Here is a 16,095-nt window from a genome sequence, read left to right as displayed (position 1 = left end):
ATTGTTTGAGGATGCCGCCCCACATGAAAGTATTTTTCAACCAGCACAGGCTTCGTAAAATCACAAATAGCGATTAAATATGTTAGATAAAATCCTTCTTTATATCCCAAATAGTCTGTTTAGTTGGCGCCATCGATTTGAGTAATCCACTCGTTCAATATGCAGAGAAAGGAATCCAAAAAGCTACCGCTAAACTTTGTTAAAACAAGTCAAAATACGTTTCTAATCAATCCTAAATTACCCTAAAATGTAATTAACCTATAATATTTCAAACGGGAAAAAGTATGTTCAATAGGAAAGTACAATTAACAGGTGCGTATCCTCTTTGCCACACGTGCACAGACTGATTTCCAACTCTGACTCCGGGGCGGCAGGGTAGCCTAGTGGTTACAGTGTTGGACTAGTAACCGAAAGGTTGCAAGTTCAAACCCCCGAGCTGACAAGGTACAAATCTGTCGTTCTGCCCCTGAACAAGGCAGTTAACCCACTGTTCCTAGGCCGTCATTGTAAATAAGAATTTGTTCTTAACTGACTTGCCTGGTTAAATAAAGGTAAAATAAAAATAAAAAGTAGCAAAACACAAAATTCTTCCTCGTTTGCAAAGAAACAAGCCTGAAACCTTGAACAAAGACTGTTGACATCTAGTGGAAGCCATAGGAATTGCAATCTTGGAGCTGGAATTGCATATAGCTTTCCATTGTAAGAGCATGGGCTCTCAAAAAAAGAATTCTGGTTGGTTTTTCTTTGGATTTTCTCCTGCCATATCAATTGTGTTATAGCCTCATATATTAGCTTAACATTTCTACAAACTTCAATGTGTTCTCTATCCAATGGTACCAATTGTATGCATATCCTGGCTTCTGGGCCCGAGTAACAGGCAGTTAACTTTGGGCACGTCAGGCAGGAAGTGGAGACACCCACATCAAACCACATCTGAAACCAACTCACATTTCAATTCAGTCATGACCTCTAGCATTTCTTAATGAACATAATCTAAAACGAGGCCAAATCAGGAAGTGCAATCACCCTTTAAAGGGCAACATTATTTTCTTTCTTTCTGTTTCTAACATCTCCATAACATGCGCAGTGAACATGCAACTAGGCGTTCATTCATTAAGATGAGTCAGTGTTGAATGTGTCAGACAGAGAAGGAGGATATTCATTGGTGCACACCGTAGCAAAACATTTTGCAATATGTAAAAAGTAAGTGTTTTTTTGTTGGACAAGTTCAGGTAGTCCCTGCCTGTTTTTACTTGTTTACTCCCCTTTGGTTCCTGGTGAACACACCTCTGGTGTCAGAAAGGCTCGAAACGTTTGGGACTTGACCCTTCCCTAAAGTGAAGGTATTAGAGAGCTTGATATGCTTCTCTTTCCTGTCTAGCATGACAAAGTGAGATAGTTATTTTCTTATACATTCCGAAACAGGATGGTGTAGGGGTCTGGGTTACTTGTATCATATCCCTATTACTGGTCTGACAATAGACATTTCACCAAATTCCAAGGAGAGTTGATTGAATTCCAAGTCCAAACTCAATCACGATCACCAGCTTTTAGTCCTAAAACCCGGAAATGAGTTACCACTGGTTCCTTCAGCCATTCCTATGGCAGTAATGACTGATGGAAAGAAAAGGGTTTGGGGATTAACCCCCGAAAATAAGGTCTGAGGATAACACAGGTTTAGGTTATCTTATACGTGTGGTTCTATGAGATAATATCAGTCATTTAAGATTACCGTTATGAACTATGAAGCCTCTATGTGCTTTATGTGCTTTTAAAAATCAAATAAATGGTATAAAAATGAACAGTGACGTTCTCTGATGAAGATTATCTCATAGAACAAAATGTATAAGATCTCCTAAGGCTGTGTTTACCACAGCCCTTATTTGGGGTATTTATCCAAAAACCTTTCAAAAACTCCATTCATTTCCCCATATGCTTTGTCTAATGAACCATCACAGAGTTAGTGCCTACAAAAAGACTCCATTACTATTGCTCGGGTTCATGGCACGGGATGCTTCATTAATGCAGTGTGCGTCCTGGTTGAGTCCACTTTAACTTTCAACAAGTGGCAACCCGTCATTCATTTTGAGCCACACATTTTTTGCAAAAAAAAAGAAATATATATATTTGTCTATACATACACAAATATATATTTTTGGGGGGGAGGGGGGGCTTGCCTGTTTTTCAAATTATTTTGGCATTAATACTTGTCACATATAAGTTTGCAAACAATGTAAAAAATTAAATATATCATTCAGTTAATAAAGCTGCATACACAAATGGTCTTTTTTTTGTTTTCATGAGTAAGGCAGCTCCAAAATTCTGGTATTTCAGCCTAGCTCAGTGCTTTCTTTGGTGGTGGGGCGAGCCAGCAGAAAATAGAAGCTTTGCGCCGTGATTGGCTCAGTGTTCTGTCACTCATGGGGACAGTACGTCATCGCCAAGTTTAAGTCCTTAGTAAGGGTAGACATCCAAAATTTCAGCCCTTTGGATCCTGCCATATAGTTATATTACAAGTGCCCTTCCACGAAGGCTCAAGGTCATTGGCGACAGATAAAACTAGTAAAATCACGTTATATATACAGTAGCTTTGAATGGACTGATCATGTCAAAATCTTACTTTCAAAGTCTTAGCTAGCAGTCATCATAATGAATCAAGTCGACAATCTACGGGCAAATCCTTTTTAATCCTTGTCATATGAAGAGAAATAATGAAGAAAAATTATAGATAAAATGTATCTGTGCTCATCGGCCATTGGACATAAAGATTACACAACAAGATGAAAATTGCAAATTCAACAATGCGTAGTTTGGAAGGAATCAGTGCCTAACTGTAAGCATTGCAAAGAAACCACTAACGTTAGCCTGCTATTCAATGGAGTGGCTGTGTTTTCCCATCATAAATCCAGAGAATGCCAGACTTTGATGACAAAGTTTGATGAGAAAATTTGCCCACAAAGGACCACCGCGCCACCTTCACAAGGTGAGTCCAAAAATGTCTTGTATGCTGCTGCATAAATGATGTAATATACAAGGGAGTTATGTATACTGTAGCTATGAAAGTAATACTAAGTGTATGTTGTGTACTATGCTGTTAATAGGGCACGTGCCTCACACTAATAATTTGGTCTATTTTCACCAACGTAGTATTCTAAACAGATCGTTCATGGCCGGGGTGTGCTTGTTTCCAAACGTTTGTTTGTTAAACTTTGACATGCTACTCGTGGTGGTGGCGCTTGGCTTGACCGTGCAAATTCAACACACACAACATTCTATAATAGAATTGTGTTATTTGACACGTCAAATTAAAAGCTTATTTAACGCGTCAAATAGCGTTATATGAGGTGTATATTTTTTTGACCCGCAAAGACCCAAATGGCGTTCAATGTGCATCACCCTAATAATTTGGTCTATTTTCACCTCTTAATTTCGCCTACTGTTCTGACTTGGTGGTGCACATATAGCCTATAACCTGTTTTAGAGAAATGTAATAATCGAATATTGTAAGGGCTTTCATTGTCTGCTTATATGCCCCATGTATTTATCCTACGGGTCTAATGAGTACAGGGAGAACACTGTAAGAACGGCCGGTGTTCTGAATTCTGTCTGTACATTTCAAAAGTGCTGAACAAATGGTTATATTGACTATGTATTCCCTCACTCATTAATGCCTTAATCGAAATTACCGATTGCTCCTTATCCATTTGTTGTCCCCATATGCCATAGTTTGTACATCTCAATTGTCAGTAGAAACCAATTTTGTTTAAGCAAGTCAGCCATATCAGCTATTTATTTTTATTTTTTTTAGGCAGTAAATGAGTGAATTAACTGTTTTGTTGCCAGAAAAGGCTCCGCTGATAGCCAGGTGTAGCAGTGGTAAGATGTTGGGACTGCTGTTGTGACAGCTTTATGTATAGGCCCTAACAGTTTGTGTTCACCGTTTGTCACCGTTATAGTGCAACTCATGTATTGTTTAGTGTTGTGTTGTGTTGTATAGGGTCTTTGCTGGCACGCATCCCACAGTTTTTTTTGTTTGTTGGCCCACTAATATTTACATGCAAAAATAGCCGCTGCTTTCAACACTTGTCAACTTAATTATCTACTGGCTGCTGCAGCAGATTTACTTTAAATGACAAACACTAAACCTTGATCAAATTCTACGCCATCCGTTTGAGGCAGATGCGGGACTACATTTGTGGGCCATCCACAATATGGCTGGGCTATGCTGGCGTGCGCCTCTCTTCAATATGCAATGTGGTCAATTCCACTCGGACCATGTCAACTAGAATTGATCATTTTTCATTCATGGATTGAATATGAGCGCTTTTTTTACTGCTACTACAAAGACAGTCTGTAATTGCAAAAAAAAAATGTATATAATTTATCATCATGGACCTTCAGTTTTCATATTTCCAAGTTAATCAAGGCAATGAAATTAGAGGACTACTGTTACTGTGTCAGTGGTGTGGCAATGCTGTCTCAGTAAGTCAGTCATGTTATTTGCATTTACCATTAGCCTCCCAAATTAAGGTGGAATTTACCGTTGAGGTTGTTCATTAAAATCAATTAAAAGTAGGCTAGACCTATTTAGTAGACCTAGACTATATAGTCACTGTGGCCCTTTCGTGTTGGTGACTTTTTTGCGTGCGGTGTAAATGAAGAGACGCGTGTGCACGATCAGGAGGGACACAGAGCCAGAAGGAAGCGAGCTCTGATTCTGATGTGCTCATTTCACTGTTCACTCACGCAGTGGCGATAAGCAGCGCTGCATAGCGGACGAGGATGCTCTGTTCTCCCCCGCATACACTCTCCTGTCTCATGCTTTCCACGATCAACATGGAAGGGCTTCATTAATGCCCCTGCCCCCAAGCTAATGAATTATAACTCGCCGTTTGAGACTGGACTTGCGTTAAAGCACTGGACTTTCCCTACCGAGTGGATAACGCTGAGGTATCTGCCGAATAATAAGTCTTCAGAAAAGGTACGTTTTATTGGCATGGAATCGGGTCTGAAGTTAGCATGTTAGCTCAGCGAGGCCGGATTTGTAATGGTTTAGTCATGTCTGTTTTCATTATTTCCATACCAGAACAATATAGCTCAGTGACCGTGTCCATTTCGTTTTTACAAACCGTGTTGCCAAGTTTGTCCTTCATATTGCCTGCTATTATGTTGAGGATATCTCAGAATAGCTTTGCGTAGAGACTCTTTATCATTTATCATGACAATAGCCCAGTGAACGAGACAGATATGCTTGTCATTTGGACTGAAGTTCGGTGGCTGCGTTGTAGCCTATCCCTTCTCCGAATTCGTCGCGGGGGATAAACGCCGGGCAAAAAGCCATAGACCTTGTATCCCTGGACCGGAGCCGAAATACCATCACTGGGCTTTGAAACCCATTGTAACCTAGTAATAACGCCAGCTGTTTCTCCCGAGGAACGCCAGGACCATCTGACTGTCATGCATTGCTCCATTTTCGCAATGAGCGCCTGGAGCGGGACTGTCATTTTACACCGTTTTTAGGGATTTTGACGATATACCTCAATGAGGTTCAAGGAGAAATACGACCACGTTTGGTGAAGGGTAGGCCTATTGTTCATGTGTCGCGAATCGCTCGTGGGAATGCCAGTCGCTATTTACATCACGTTATAATGCGCCGGGTGTCGATTTCTATCGATGTTACTGGACATGAATCATCTCACATGCGCTGTCGTTTGGATGCATTCTGCATAGGCTACTGTTCCATATGGACAGCAAATGAAACAGAAGCCTATGATGACAACACTAGGCTAATGGTTGGTGCTTTCAGGATTAATGTGTTCATATTCAGTGCTAAAGATGATTGCAACGTTCTATCCTTATTATACACGGAATTTGAGAAATATTATACGCTCTTTGGAATATTCAGGCAATGTGACCTTTTTCAGCTTCTTGTTTTCTCTGCGGGGCCTAGCACTCGTACTTCAAGGACTTATACAACTGATTTGACCAAGTTGTGTTAGTAACAGCTTTGAATTCATGCAGCTTATCCTTGTTGTTTTTGGCTCGGGAAGCATGTCATATACGGTGATATTTTAATACATGTTGCAGCATTTTTCGGTGAATCATTTCGTCTTGTTTACATGGTTGTGTCCCCTCTTTGTTGTGATGGCAATGGTCGGGTCCATCACCCAGCCACATATCCTAGTCTTGTGCCTTTAATCATAGAGCCTTGCTTACATTATTTTTGATAGACCAATGCTTTAACTTTGCATCGTTATAATGCAACAATAGTACTTTAGAGATGCTTTATATTTATATTAGCATTGCCTGTGCGTTTCGTTTTTAACCACTCTTTTTTTTCACTCAACTCTTTGCTGGTTCCAAATTTTTTTTTATCAGTGCACTTTTCCTTTTTGAGGGAGGGGGTGTTCTCTCTCCTAATTTTCAATCATGAGACTCAGCAGAATATCCAGCCTATAGCCTACTATGCCCTGTTTGCCGACACTGTTATTTGAACGATTACCCACTCTTACCTTGTATAGTTAGATTATAAAGAAGGTAGATTGAATTATTGGTCTTGTTGGATAGAATTATTCAGTTGTTACTATGTAATTACAATGTTACTAGTACTACTCTGCTATTAATGTGTTATTATAGTGTTACTATACCCGTGTGACTGTATACTGTTGGTGGGCTGAAGGAGTGAGATCATCTCATGACCCCCTGCATGGTGGTGACAGTGACAACATTCCATAACTCGCACTGACACATGCATGTCTTTCAACACTGGAAGACAGAGGAGACCGACTGACTCTTGAATCAAGAGAAATGAGATGAAGAAGACTTAACAAAAAGCGTACGGCTATGCAATGCATCATGAGTGACTAACCTATGTCGCATAAAACAGTACCAATCATTTCGATAAGAGTTAGGTTTGAGTTTGTTACAGAATGTCAATGGCTTTTTTAAGATTAGTGGCATGAGGCCTCTTGGTTAGTGTGGAGTATAGTGGTTCTGGTTGGGGTAGCTGTTGAGTGTGTCAAGTTATTAACCATTTTGAAAAGGACATTTCACCATAGCTCTGCCACTGCATATAGTCATTACTATATCAACAACATTATTATGAGACAAAAAATGTCTCTCCACAAGCTAGAACGAGCACATTTTCATTTCACCTGTAGAAACCTTGGTTTGTTGTGCACTGTGACACGGCATGAAAACATACAAATACTGTATATTCCTCTGTCCAGTGTCTGTGTTATTTTTCCCATCTTAATCTTTTCTTTTTATTGGCCAGTCTGAGATATGGCTTTTTTCTTTGCATCTCTGCCTAGAAGGCCAGCATCCCGAAGTCGCCTCTTCACTGTTGACATTGAGACTGGTGTTTTGCGGGTACTATTTAACGAAGCTGCCAGTTGAGGACTTGTGAGAGGTCTGTTTCTCAAACTAGACACTCTAATGTACTTGTCCTCTTGCTCAGTTGTGCACTGGGGTCTCCCACTCCTCTTTCTATTCTGGTTAGCGCCAGTTTGCACTCTTCTGTGAAGGGAGTAGAGATCTTCAGTTTCTTGGCAATGGCACGCATGGAATAGCCTTCATTTCTCAGAACAAGAATAGACTGACAAGTTTCAGAAGAAAGTCATTTTTTTTCTAGCCATTTTGAGCCTTTAATCGAACCCACAAATGCTGATGCTCCAGATTAGAGGTCGACCGATTATGATATTTCAACGCCGATACCGATTATTGGAGGACAAAAAAACCCTGATACCGATTAATCGGGCGATTTTTAAAGTGTATTTGTAATAATGACAATTACAACAATACTGAATGAACACTTATTTTAACTTAATATAATACATCAATGAGAACTTGATATCGGCCCTAATTAATCGGCCATTCCGATTAATCGGTCGACCTCTACTCCAGATACCCAACTAGTCTAAAGAAGGCCATTTTTATTGCTTGTTTAATGAGCACAACAGTTATTTAGCACAACATAATTGCAAAAGGGTTTTCTAATGATCAGTTAGCCTTTTAAAATGATCAACTTGCATTAGCTAACACAACGTGCCATTGGAACACATGAGTGATGGTTGCTGATAATGGGCCTCTGTACACCTATGTAGATATTCCATAAAACATCAGCTGTTTCAAGCTACAATAGTCATTTTCAACATTAACAATGTCTACACTGCATTTCTGATCAATTTGATGTTATGTTAATGGTCAAAAATTGTTGCTTTTCTTTCAAAAACAAGGACATTTCTAAGTGACCCCAAACTTTTGAACGGGAGTGTATATATAAACTCAGCAAAAAAATAAACGTCCTCTCACTGTCAACTTCATAAATATTTGTATGAACATAACAAGATTCAACAACTGAGACAAAAACTGAACAAGTTTCACAGACATGTGACTAACAGAAATGGAATAATGTGTCCCTGAACAAAGGAGGGGTCAAAATCAAAAGTAACAGTCAGTATCTGTTGTGGCCACCAGCTGCATTAAGTACTGCAGTGCATCTCCTCCTCATGGACTGCACCAGATTTTCCAGTTCTTGCTGTGAGATGTTACCCCACTCTTCCACGTGGTCTGCCACTACGAGGACGATCAGCTGTCTATCCTGTCTATCTGTAGTGCTGTCTTAGGCGTCTCACAGTACGGACATCGCAATTTATTGCCCTGGCCACATCTGCAGTCCTCATGCCTCCTTGCAGCATGCCTAAGGCACATTCACGCAAATGAGCAGGGACCCTGGGCATGTTTCTTTTGGTGTTTTTCAGAGTCAGTAGAAAGGCCTCTTTAGTGTCCTAAGTTTTCATAACTGTGACCTTAATTTAATTTTTATTTAAACTTTATTTAGTTAGGCAAATCCGTTAAGAACACATTCTTATTTACAATGATGGCTAGGAACAGAGGGTTAATTGCCTTGTTCAGGGGCAGAACAACATATTTTTACCTTGTCAGCTTGGGGATTCAATCTATCAACCTTTCGGTTACTGGCCCAACGCTCTAACCACTAGGCTACCTGCCGCTGCCTACCGTCTGTAAGCTGTTAGTGTCTTAACGACCGTTCCACAGGTGCATGTTCATTAATTGTTTATGATTCATTGAACAAGCATGGGAAACAGTGTTTAAGCCCTTTACAATGAAGTTATTTGGAATTTTACGAATTATCTTTAAAATACAGGGTCCTGAAAAAGGGACATTATATATATATAAAAAATATTTAAAAAAAAAAAATATATATATATATATATATATATATATACACTAGGCCTGTAGGCCATGCCTACACTGCGTTGTATGCCTCTTGAGTAATCTGAGCTGAAAAAACATTATAGTCTATTCCGTTTTAACGACTAGATCCTATGCACACGTTGTAATCATAATTCTGAACTTAAATTGGCGCATTTCAAACTATCCTTTTGTGAGGCGCAGAAGGAAACTAGTTATTTTCAATGGCAGTGGTGGGGTGGATAAACCAGAATTGGAGGATCCAACATCATTGTTTAAATCTCCAGTTTGGGAAAATGTTGGCTTCCCAGTAGAAGTGTATTGAAAAGTAGGAAATCAACTAAATGTATTGAATTTATTAGATCATTATTTTATTCCCCCAAGATGATGATAAGACAAAATGCATAAGTGATTCCATTTTTTTTCCCAACTTTCTGAAGAGTCAACAGTGTGGAAATGCCCCTTGCTGTGTGTGCGCCTTTGTCTGCCATATGTAGCCGTTAGAGATGATGCTAATGACAACCATCTTCTGGTAGATGGAAAGGCTTTCCCAAAAACCTTCTCAATGTATGTTAACTACAAAGTAGCAGGGGCGATTTTAGCATGTAAATCTTGGTGCGGCAATTTAAAAAAAAAATTTGAGTCAATTGGAGGTGTACCTGTGGATGTATTTGAAAACCTACCTTCAAACCCCTTTGCTTGACATCATGGGAAAATCAAAAGAAATCAGCCAAGACCTCAGAAAAAAAACTGTAGACCTCCACATGTCTGGTTCATCCTTAGGAGGAATTTCCAAATGCCTGAAGGTACCACATTCATCTGTACAAACAATAGTACGCAAGTATAAACACCATAGGACCACGCAGCCGTCATACCGCTTATGACGGCAGATTTCCTCCTCTTCGACTGAAGAGGAGTAAGGATTGGACCAAGACGCAGCGTGGTAAGTGTTCACGACGATTTTAATAACAAAAGCACTGAACACTGAAATACAAAAACAATAAACGAATACGTGAAATAACAAAACCGAAACAGTACCATGTGGTGAAAAACACAGACACGGAAACAAACACCCACAAACCAACAGTGAAACCCAGGCTACCTTAATATGGTTCTCAATCAGGGACAACGATAAACAGCTGCCTCTGATTGAGAACCATATCAGGCCAAACACAGAAATAGGAAAAAACATAGAAACACAAACATAGACTGCCCACCCCAACTCCCGCCCTGACCATACTAAATAAAGACACAACAAAGGAAATAAAGGTCAGAACGTGACAGTACCCCCCCTCCACAAAGGTGCGGATGCCGGCCGCAAAACCTGTACCTATAGGGGAGGGTCTGGGTGGGCGTCTGTCCGCGGTGGCGGTTCTGGCGCGGGACATGGACCCCACTTCACCATAGTTCTAGTGCGCCTCTTCGCCCGCCTCCGTGGCCTCTTTAAAGCGGCGACCCTCGCCACTGACCTTGGACTGGGGACCCTAGAAATGGGTCCCGAATAGGCGGGAGACTCCGGCAGCGCCGGACAGACGGGAGACTCCGGCAGCACTGGAGTGAAGGACGCCTCCGGCAGCGCCGGACAGGCGGGAGACTCCGGCAGCTCCGGAGTAAATGGTGATTCTGGCATCGCCTAGCTGACTGACGGCTCTGGCAGATCCTGGCTGACTGACGGCTCTGGCAGCCCCTGGCTGACATAGAAACACAAACATAGACTGCCCACCCCAACTCACGCCCTGACCATACTAAATCCTATTTCGACATAACCTGAAAGGCCGCTCATCGAGGGAGAAGCCACGGCTCCAAAACCGCCATAAAAAAGTCAGACTGATGAAAGAAAGTAAAATAGAACTGTTTGGCCATAATAAACATTGTTATGTTTGGAGGAAAAAGGGGGAGGCTTGCAAGCCGAAGAACACCATCCCAACCGTGAGGCACGGGAGTGGCAGTATCATGCTGTGGGGATGCTTTGCTGCAGGAGGGACTGGTGCACATCACAAAATAGATGGCATCATGAGGGGGACAATTATGTGGATATATTGAAGCAACCAAGTTAAAGCTTGGTTGCAAATGGGTCTTCCAAATGGACAATGACCCCAAGCATACTTCCAAAGTTGTGGCAAAATGGCTTAAGGTCAACAAAGTCAAGGTATTGGAGTGGCCATCACAAAGCCCTTACCTCAATCCTATAGTTTTTTTTGGGGCAGAACTGAAAAAGCATGTGCGAGCAAGGAGGCCTACAAACCTGACTCAGTTACACCAGTTCTGTCAGGAGGAATGGGCCAAAATTCACCCAACTTATTGTGGGAAGCTTGTGGAAGGCTACCCGAAATGTTTGACCCAAATTAAACAACTTGAAGGCAATGCTACCAAATACTAATTGAGTGTATGGTAACTTCTGATCCGCTGGAAATGTGATGAAATAAATAAAAGCTGAAATAAATCATTCTCTCTACTATTATACTGACATTTCACATTCTTAAAATAAAGTGGTGATCCTAACTGACCTTAGACAGGGACTTTTTACTAGGATTAAATGTCAGGAATTGTGGAAAAACTGAGTTTAAATGTATTTGGCTAATGTGTATGTAAACTTCCGACTTAAACTGTAAGTACCAATCTGAAGTGCGTTCCTTACATAGAGCTTTATATACTGCTATCTAAACCTACATAAACATGATTCATTGGATCGGTTCACACATGTGACTGGCTCCGTCTCTATCTTAACTTAAAGAATGTATTCTGGGTGTTCTGCCAGATGTTTTTCCGTAGGGGGCCCTCCTCCTCCTCTCTTAACCAGACACAGGCAGGAACCGAGGATTGTTTTACGACACCAAAGATAATTTCATTCATTACAACATGAATTTGTGTAGTGTTTGTATGCATTTGTTTGTGTTACGGGGTTCACAGGAGGTTAGAGGACCAGACAGAGTACGTTCCAGACCATGATACCATGTTATTTAGTCTACACTTTTTCTCTTTGTAAAATGCAGGTTTTCTGGAGACGTTCCACAGTCCCCTGTTGAAATATACCCAACGTATATACATAAAGTGAGTGCATTTTGGATCCACAGGCACGAGGGATGCGTCATTGTCCCTAAACAATACACTAGCCTGTCTATAATCACTTAGGACCCATCTGTTGACACCTTTACCAACAAAGGTGTGATGCCCTACATCCCTTCATCAACCGAGTCTAAATGCTGACACCACAACCGTGTCTTTCCAGGAGATGTGCAGTACAAGCAGATCTTCTGCAAGGGGTCCAAGCGGTGGATGGTTTTAAGAAGGTCTACGAACCCTGTACTCATCACTTCCGGCGGAGTCTTATCCAGATGGCCGTAGACAGCAGACGGGACATTCGCTTCAAGCACAAAGTCTCATCTTCCCCAGCCCACCATGCCACCCAGCAAGTGAATTTCCATTGACATAAGCTACCACTGTCTACCACTGACATTCAGTTTTACAGTACAGCCTTCTCTCTCTTCTTGCCTGCAACAGTGTTGTAATTGGGGTGACTCTGCTATACCACATCAAAACACACGAAGCTATCATGTCTAACCTCATCACACAGTCAAACGGACAGGCACACCTTAGTTTGATGTCACTCAATTACCCTGTCAAAACTAGACTGAATTTCCTAAAAGCCTTACTCTGGCAGTGGCAAATGTTGGATTGTCGTAGTGACACTAACTGATACAGTTTGTATGTATAAATAAATGCCTTTTGTATTTCTAAATTTGGATTCATTTTTGTATAGGGAAAGGTCTCTCCTTGAACAACTACCACAAACTGTAATAAAATGTTTTGATTCATTGTCTGATTCACGTAACTAACCGTCTAATGCCAGTTCCCTACCACGGACGGGACCACTACATGTGTTATTTTAGCGCTACTATAATAACACTATAATAATATGTGTAGGAGGAGAGAATATTCCTGCAGAATATGTTCTCCTTCATTTCTATAGGTTGCATACCTCTATTCCTGCCTGCTTTGGCATAGTTCTCATTGTAGAGCACCGGAATAAGAGAACTAAGCTGAACCAGGCAGAACTAGAAGTATGCAACCTACAGCTAAACATATTATACTGGGTTCTCTGTCCTGTTCATGTTGCCTGAGCACGCATAGAAGTACCTGGCCTGCTTCTCGCAAATTTCAAATGTCAAATGTAGGAAAGTGCCCAGCTGTGCTTCTCAGTCATTTTTTCTTCACCTCACAAGTCAACGAAGTACAGATTTTTTTTAAACATGTATTTTTTATTTTCACATCCATTCAAATTATAATAGTTCCTCACAGTATTTGAAACATCTTTGCAACACTCTCCCTCTCGATAATCAGCATCTCTGATAAATAGGCTGATAAATAGGCTATGGCCATATAGGCTATGGACATATTGTTCCTAGGCCGTCATTGAAAATAAGATTTTTTTCAAAACTGACTTGCCTGGTTAAATAAAGATAAAATTAAAATTGCGTGTAATTGGTTCTTTTTTGATGACTGTCAATTTCGCCTTCCTACTATAGCATAGCAGTCCCCTTCATACTTTCCTTGACAATTCATTATCTTATAGCCTACTTTCGGGAAAAGCCTAAGGTTTTTTCCCCATTTTGTTACGTTACAGCTTATTCTAAAAATTTATTAAATAAACATTTTCCCCTCATCAATCTACACACAATACCCGATAATGACAAAGCAAAAACAGGTTTTTAGACATTTTTGCACATTTATAAAAAATAAAAACCTAATACCTTAATTACATAAGTATTCAGACCCTTTGCTATGAGACTCGAAATTGAGCTCAGGTGCATCCTATTTCCATTGATCATCCTTGATATTTTTCTACAACTTGATTGGAGTCCACCTGTGGTAAATTCAATTGATTGGACATGATTTGGAAAGTCACACACCTGTCTGTATAAGGTCCCATAGTTGATTCCGGTTGAAACGTACGGTTGAATGTCACCATGTAGCTAGCTAAGAGAACGTGTCAAAATTCTCCATTGTCAAATTCGTGTTGATGAGAGGAATCACTTGAAGCCATTGTGGTCTGGTCAGTTCTTTCAGTTTTGCCCAATCGGACTTGTGTTGTAGGGAAGGGGCCAGAGCAGGAACCACTGCCCCATATCGAGTTGTAGCCTTTCAGAGACTGGAAAGAATGTGTCACCTTATACATTTATAATTTAATCCGCCGATAGGAACATTGCTGAAAGACCTCCAATGGCTCTATCGAACAAAGACAACCATATCTACATGCAGACTAACATATAGTGCAGTCAGTATAACATAGAGGCTTCGCAAAATGCCACAAAGCGAGACTACATAGGACCCCCCCCCCCCCTGGATGTGTGAAACACATCTCACTGACCCTAGAAATGCCTTGGTCATGATCACAACAAACCCAGATTCCACAGAGTTTGTGATTCAGGCTTATTGCTGGGTATGCTGCTTCCTGTGTAGGTCTTCCTGTAGCCTATTTATCTTCAAGTGATTCTTAGCCATTGACACAGCTTTACCTGAGATGGCTGCTGTTCATGGTCTTGTGGTTCTGAATGCGAGATTGTAGGTATTTCAATCATCGCTGTCCTTGGTGCTAAATTGGAAACTCTACTATCAGCGCTAATTGCTTATTTGTTTACCTTTACTAGTTTCCATTTGATAAAGTCACCATAGTAACCTTCTACTGATGATTTTAGTAGTGATGATCAATGATATGGATTGGTAACCATTCTCTCTCCTGTACTCTCTTTCACAGAGGCAAATTATGCCAGCAGCACCAGAGTCCCTCCCTCTGGTGACGTGCCAGCCCATTGGTCAGACCACCCTGTGCCCCTCATTTAGCCCCGCCCTCTCTCCTGGCAGATCCATGCTGCTGGACACGCCCCACAGAGCCACGCCCACACCATGAGTGCCAACGGGCCAGCCAACGCCCCTGCGGCCCCGGCTGCAACCCCAGTTGCCCCGCCGGTGCCCAGTCCGGTAGCCGCCCCTCCGGCTGCCCCGGTCCCGGTGCCGACTGTCCCGGTGGGTGCATTGGCACAGAAGAAGCGGGCGCAGTACGCCAAAAGCAAGAAGCAGGGGAGCAACGCCAACACCAGGCCAGCCAGGGCCCTGTTCTGCCTCAAACTCAACAATCCCATACGAAGAGCCTGCATCAGCCTGGTAGAGTGGAAGTATCCTTCACAATGGACCAGAGTGTGTGTGTGTGTGTCTGTGTGACCCTGGATGTTGATAATCTATACCTAGTACTTTAGTGTGTGTTGCAGTGTGTGTGTGATGTGTAGGTCAGTGCATGAGAAGAACAATCACGGGCTCAGTTAGGGTTCATTCAGGGCCATCAGGTGGATTTCCGCCCATGCACCAATTCATGTTTTACCAACCGTACAGTTGGCTAAATCTTGAGTTGCACCTAGCCAATGCCTAGCTTTAGCTGACTCGCTTTAGCTGACTCTAGCTTAAGCTGACCAGCTTTGACTAGCTTTAGCTGACTCTAGCTGTAGATGACTCTAGGTTTAGCTGACTCTAGCATTAGCTGACTAGCTTTAGCTGACTCTAGCTTTAGCTGACTAGCTTTAGCTGACTCTAGGTTTAGCTGACAAGCTTTAGCTGACTCAAGCTTTAGCTGACTCTAGCATTAGCTGACTCTAGCTTTAGCTGACTCTAGCTTTAGCTAACTCTAGCTTTAGCTGACTAGCTTTAGCTTAGCCATGTGCAGTGGCTGTATCCCATCTCCATTTCCCCTCACAGTCCAGTACAACTAGACAAGAGACACCCCTTTATGTTAATCTCACTGCAGAGTGTGACTCACTACCCAACACAAGAATATGAAAGTGGAACAGCAAGTCAACGTTTACTTTTAATCAGTTCATTCTAGCGTAG

The 16,095-nt window shown here is 41.6% G+C and overlaps 1 protein-coding gene across 4 annotated transcripts in view; it reads left to right on the top strand.

Annotated features, from left to right (window-relative positions):
* Positions 1–4,737: 4,737 nt before the first annotated feature.
* LOC109892681 (voltage-dependent L-type calcium channel subunit alpha-1D) overlaps positions 4,738–16,095 on the top strand; it is a 125,666-nt gene continuing 114,308 nt past the window's right edge. For 3 of the 4 annotated variants that reach the window (XM_031834044.1, XM_031834037.1, XM_031834030.1), the window contains exon 1: positions 15,121–15,389. In XM_031834044.1, coding sequence (XP_031689904.1) covers positions 15,121–15,389 — 269 coding nt within the window. Of the gene's footprint in view, positions 4,982–14,971; positions 15,390–16,095 lie in introns of those variants that run through there. The other variant, XM_031834027.1, reaches the window with a different exon arrangement.

Source organism: Oncorhynchus kisutch, linkage group LG1 (assembly GCF_002021735.2).
Source record: "Oncorhynchus kisutch isolate 150728-3 linkage group LG1, Okis_V2, whole genome shotgun sequence".
Lineage (NCBI taxonomy): Eukaryota > Metazoa > Chordata > Actinopteri > Salmoniformes > Salmonidae > Oncorhynchus > Oncorhynchus kisutch.
The sequence above is the reverse complement of the archived record's forward strand: the minus strand, read 5'-3'. Positions and strand labels throughout refer to the sequence as shown.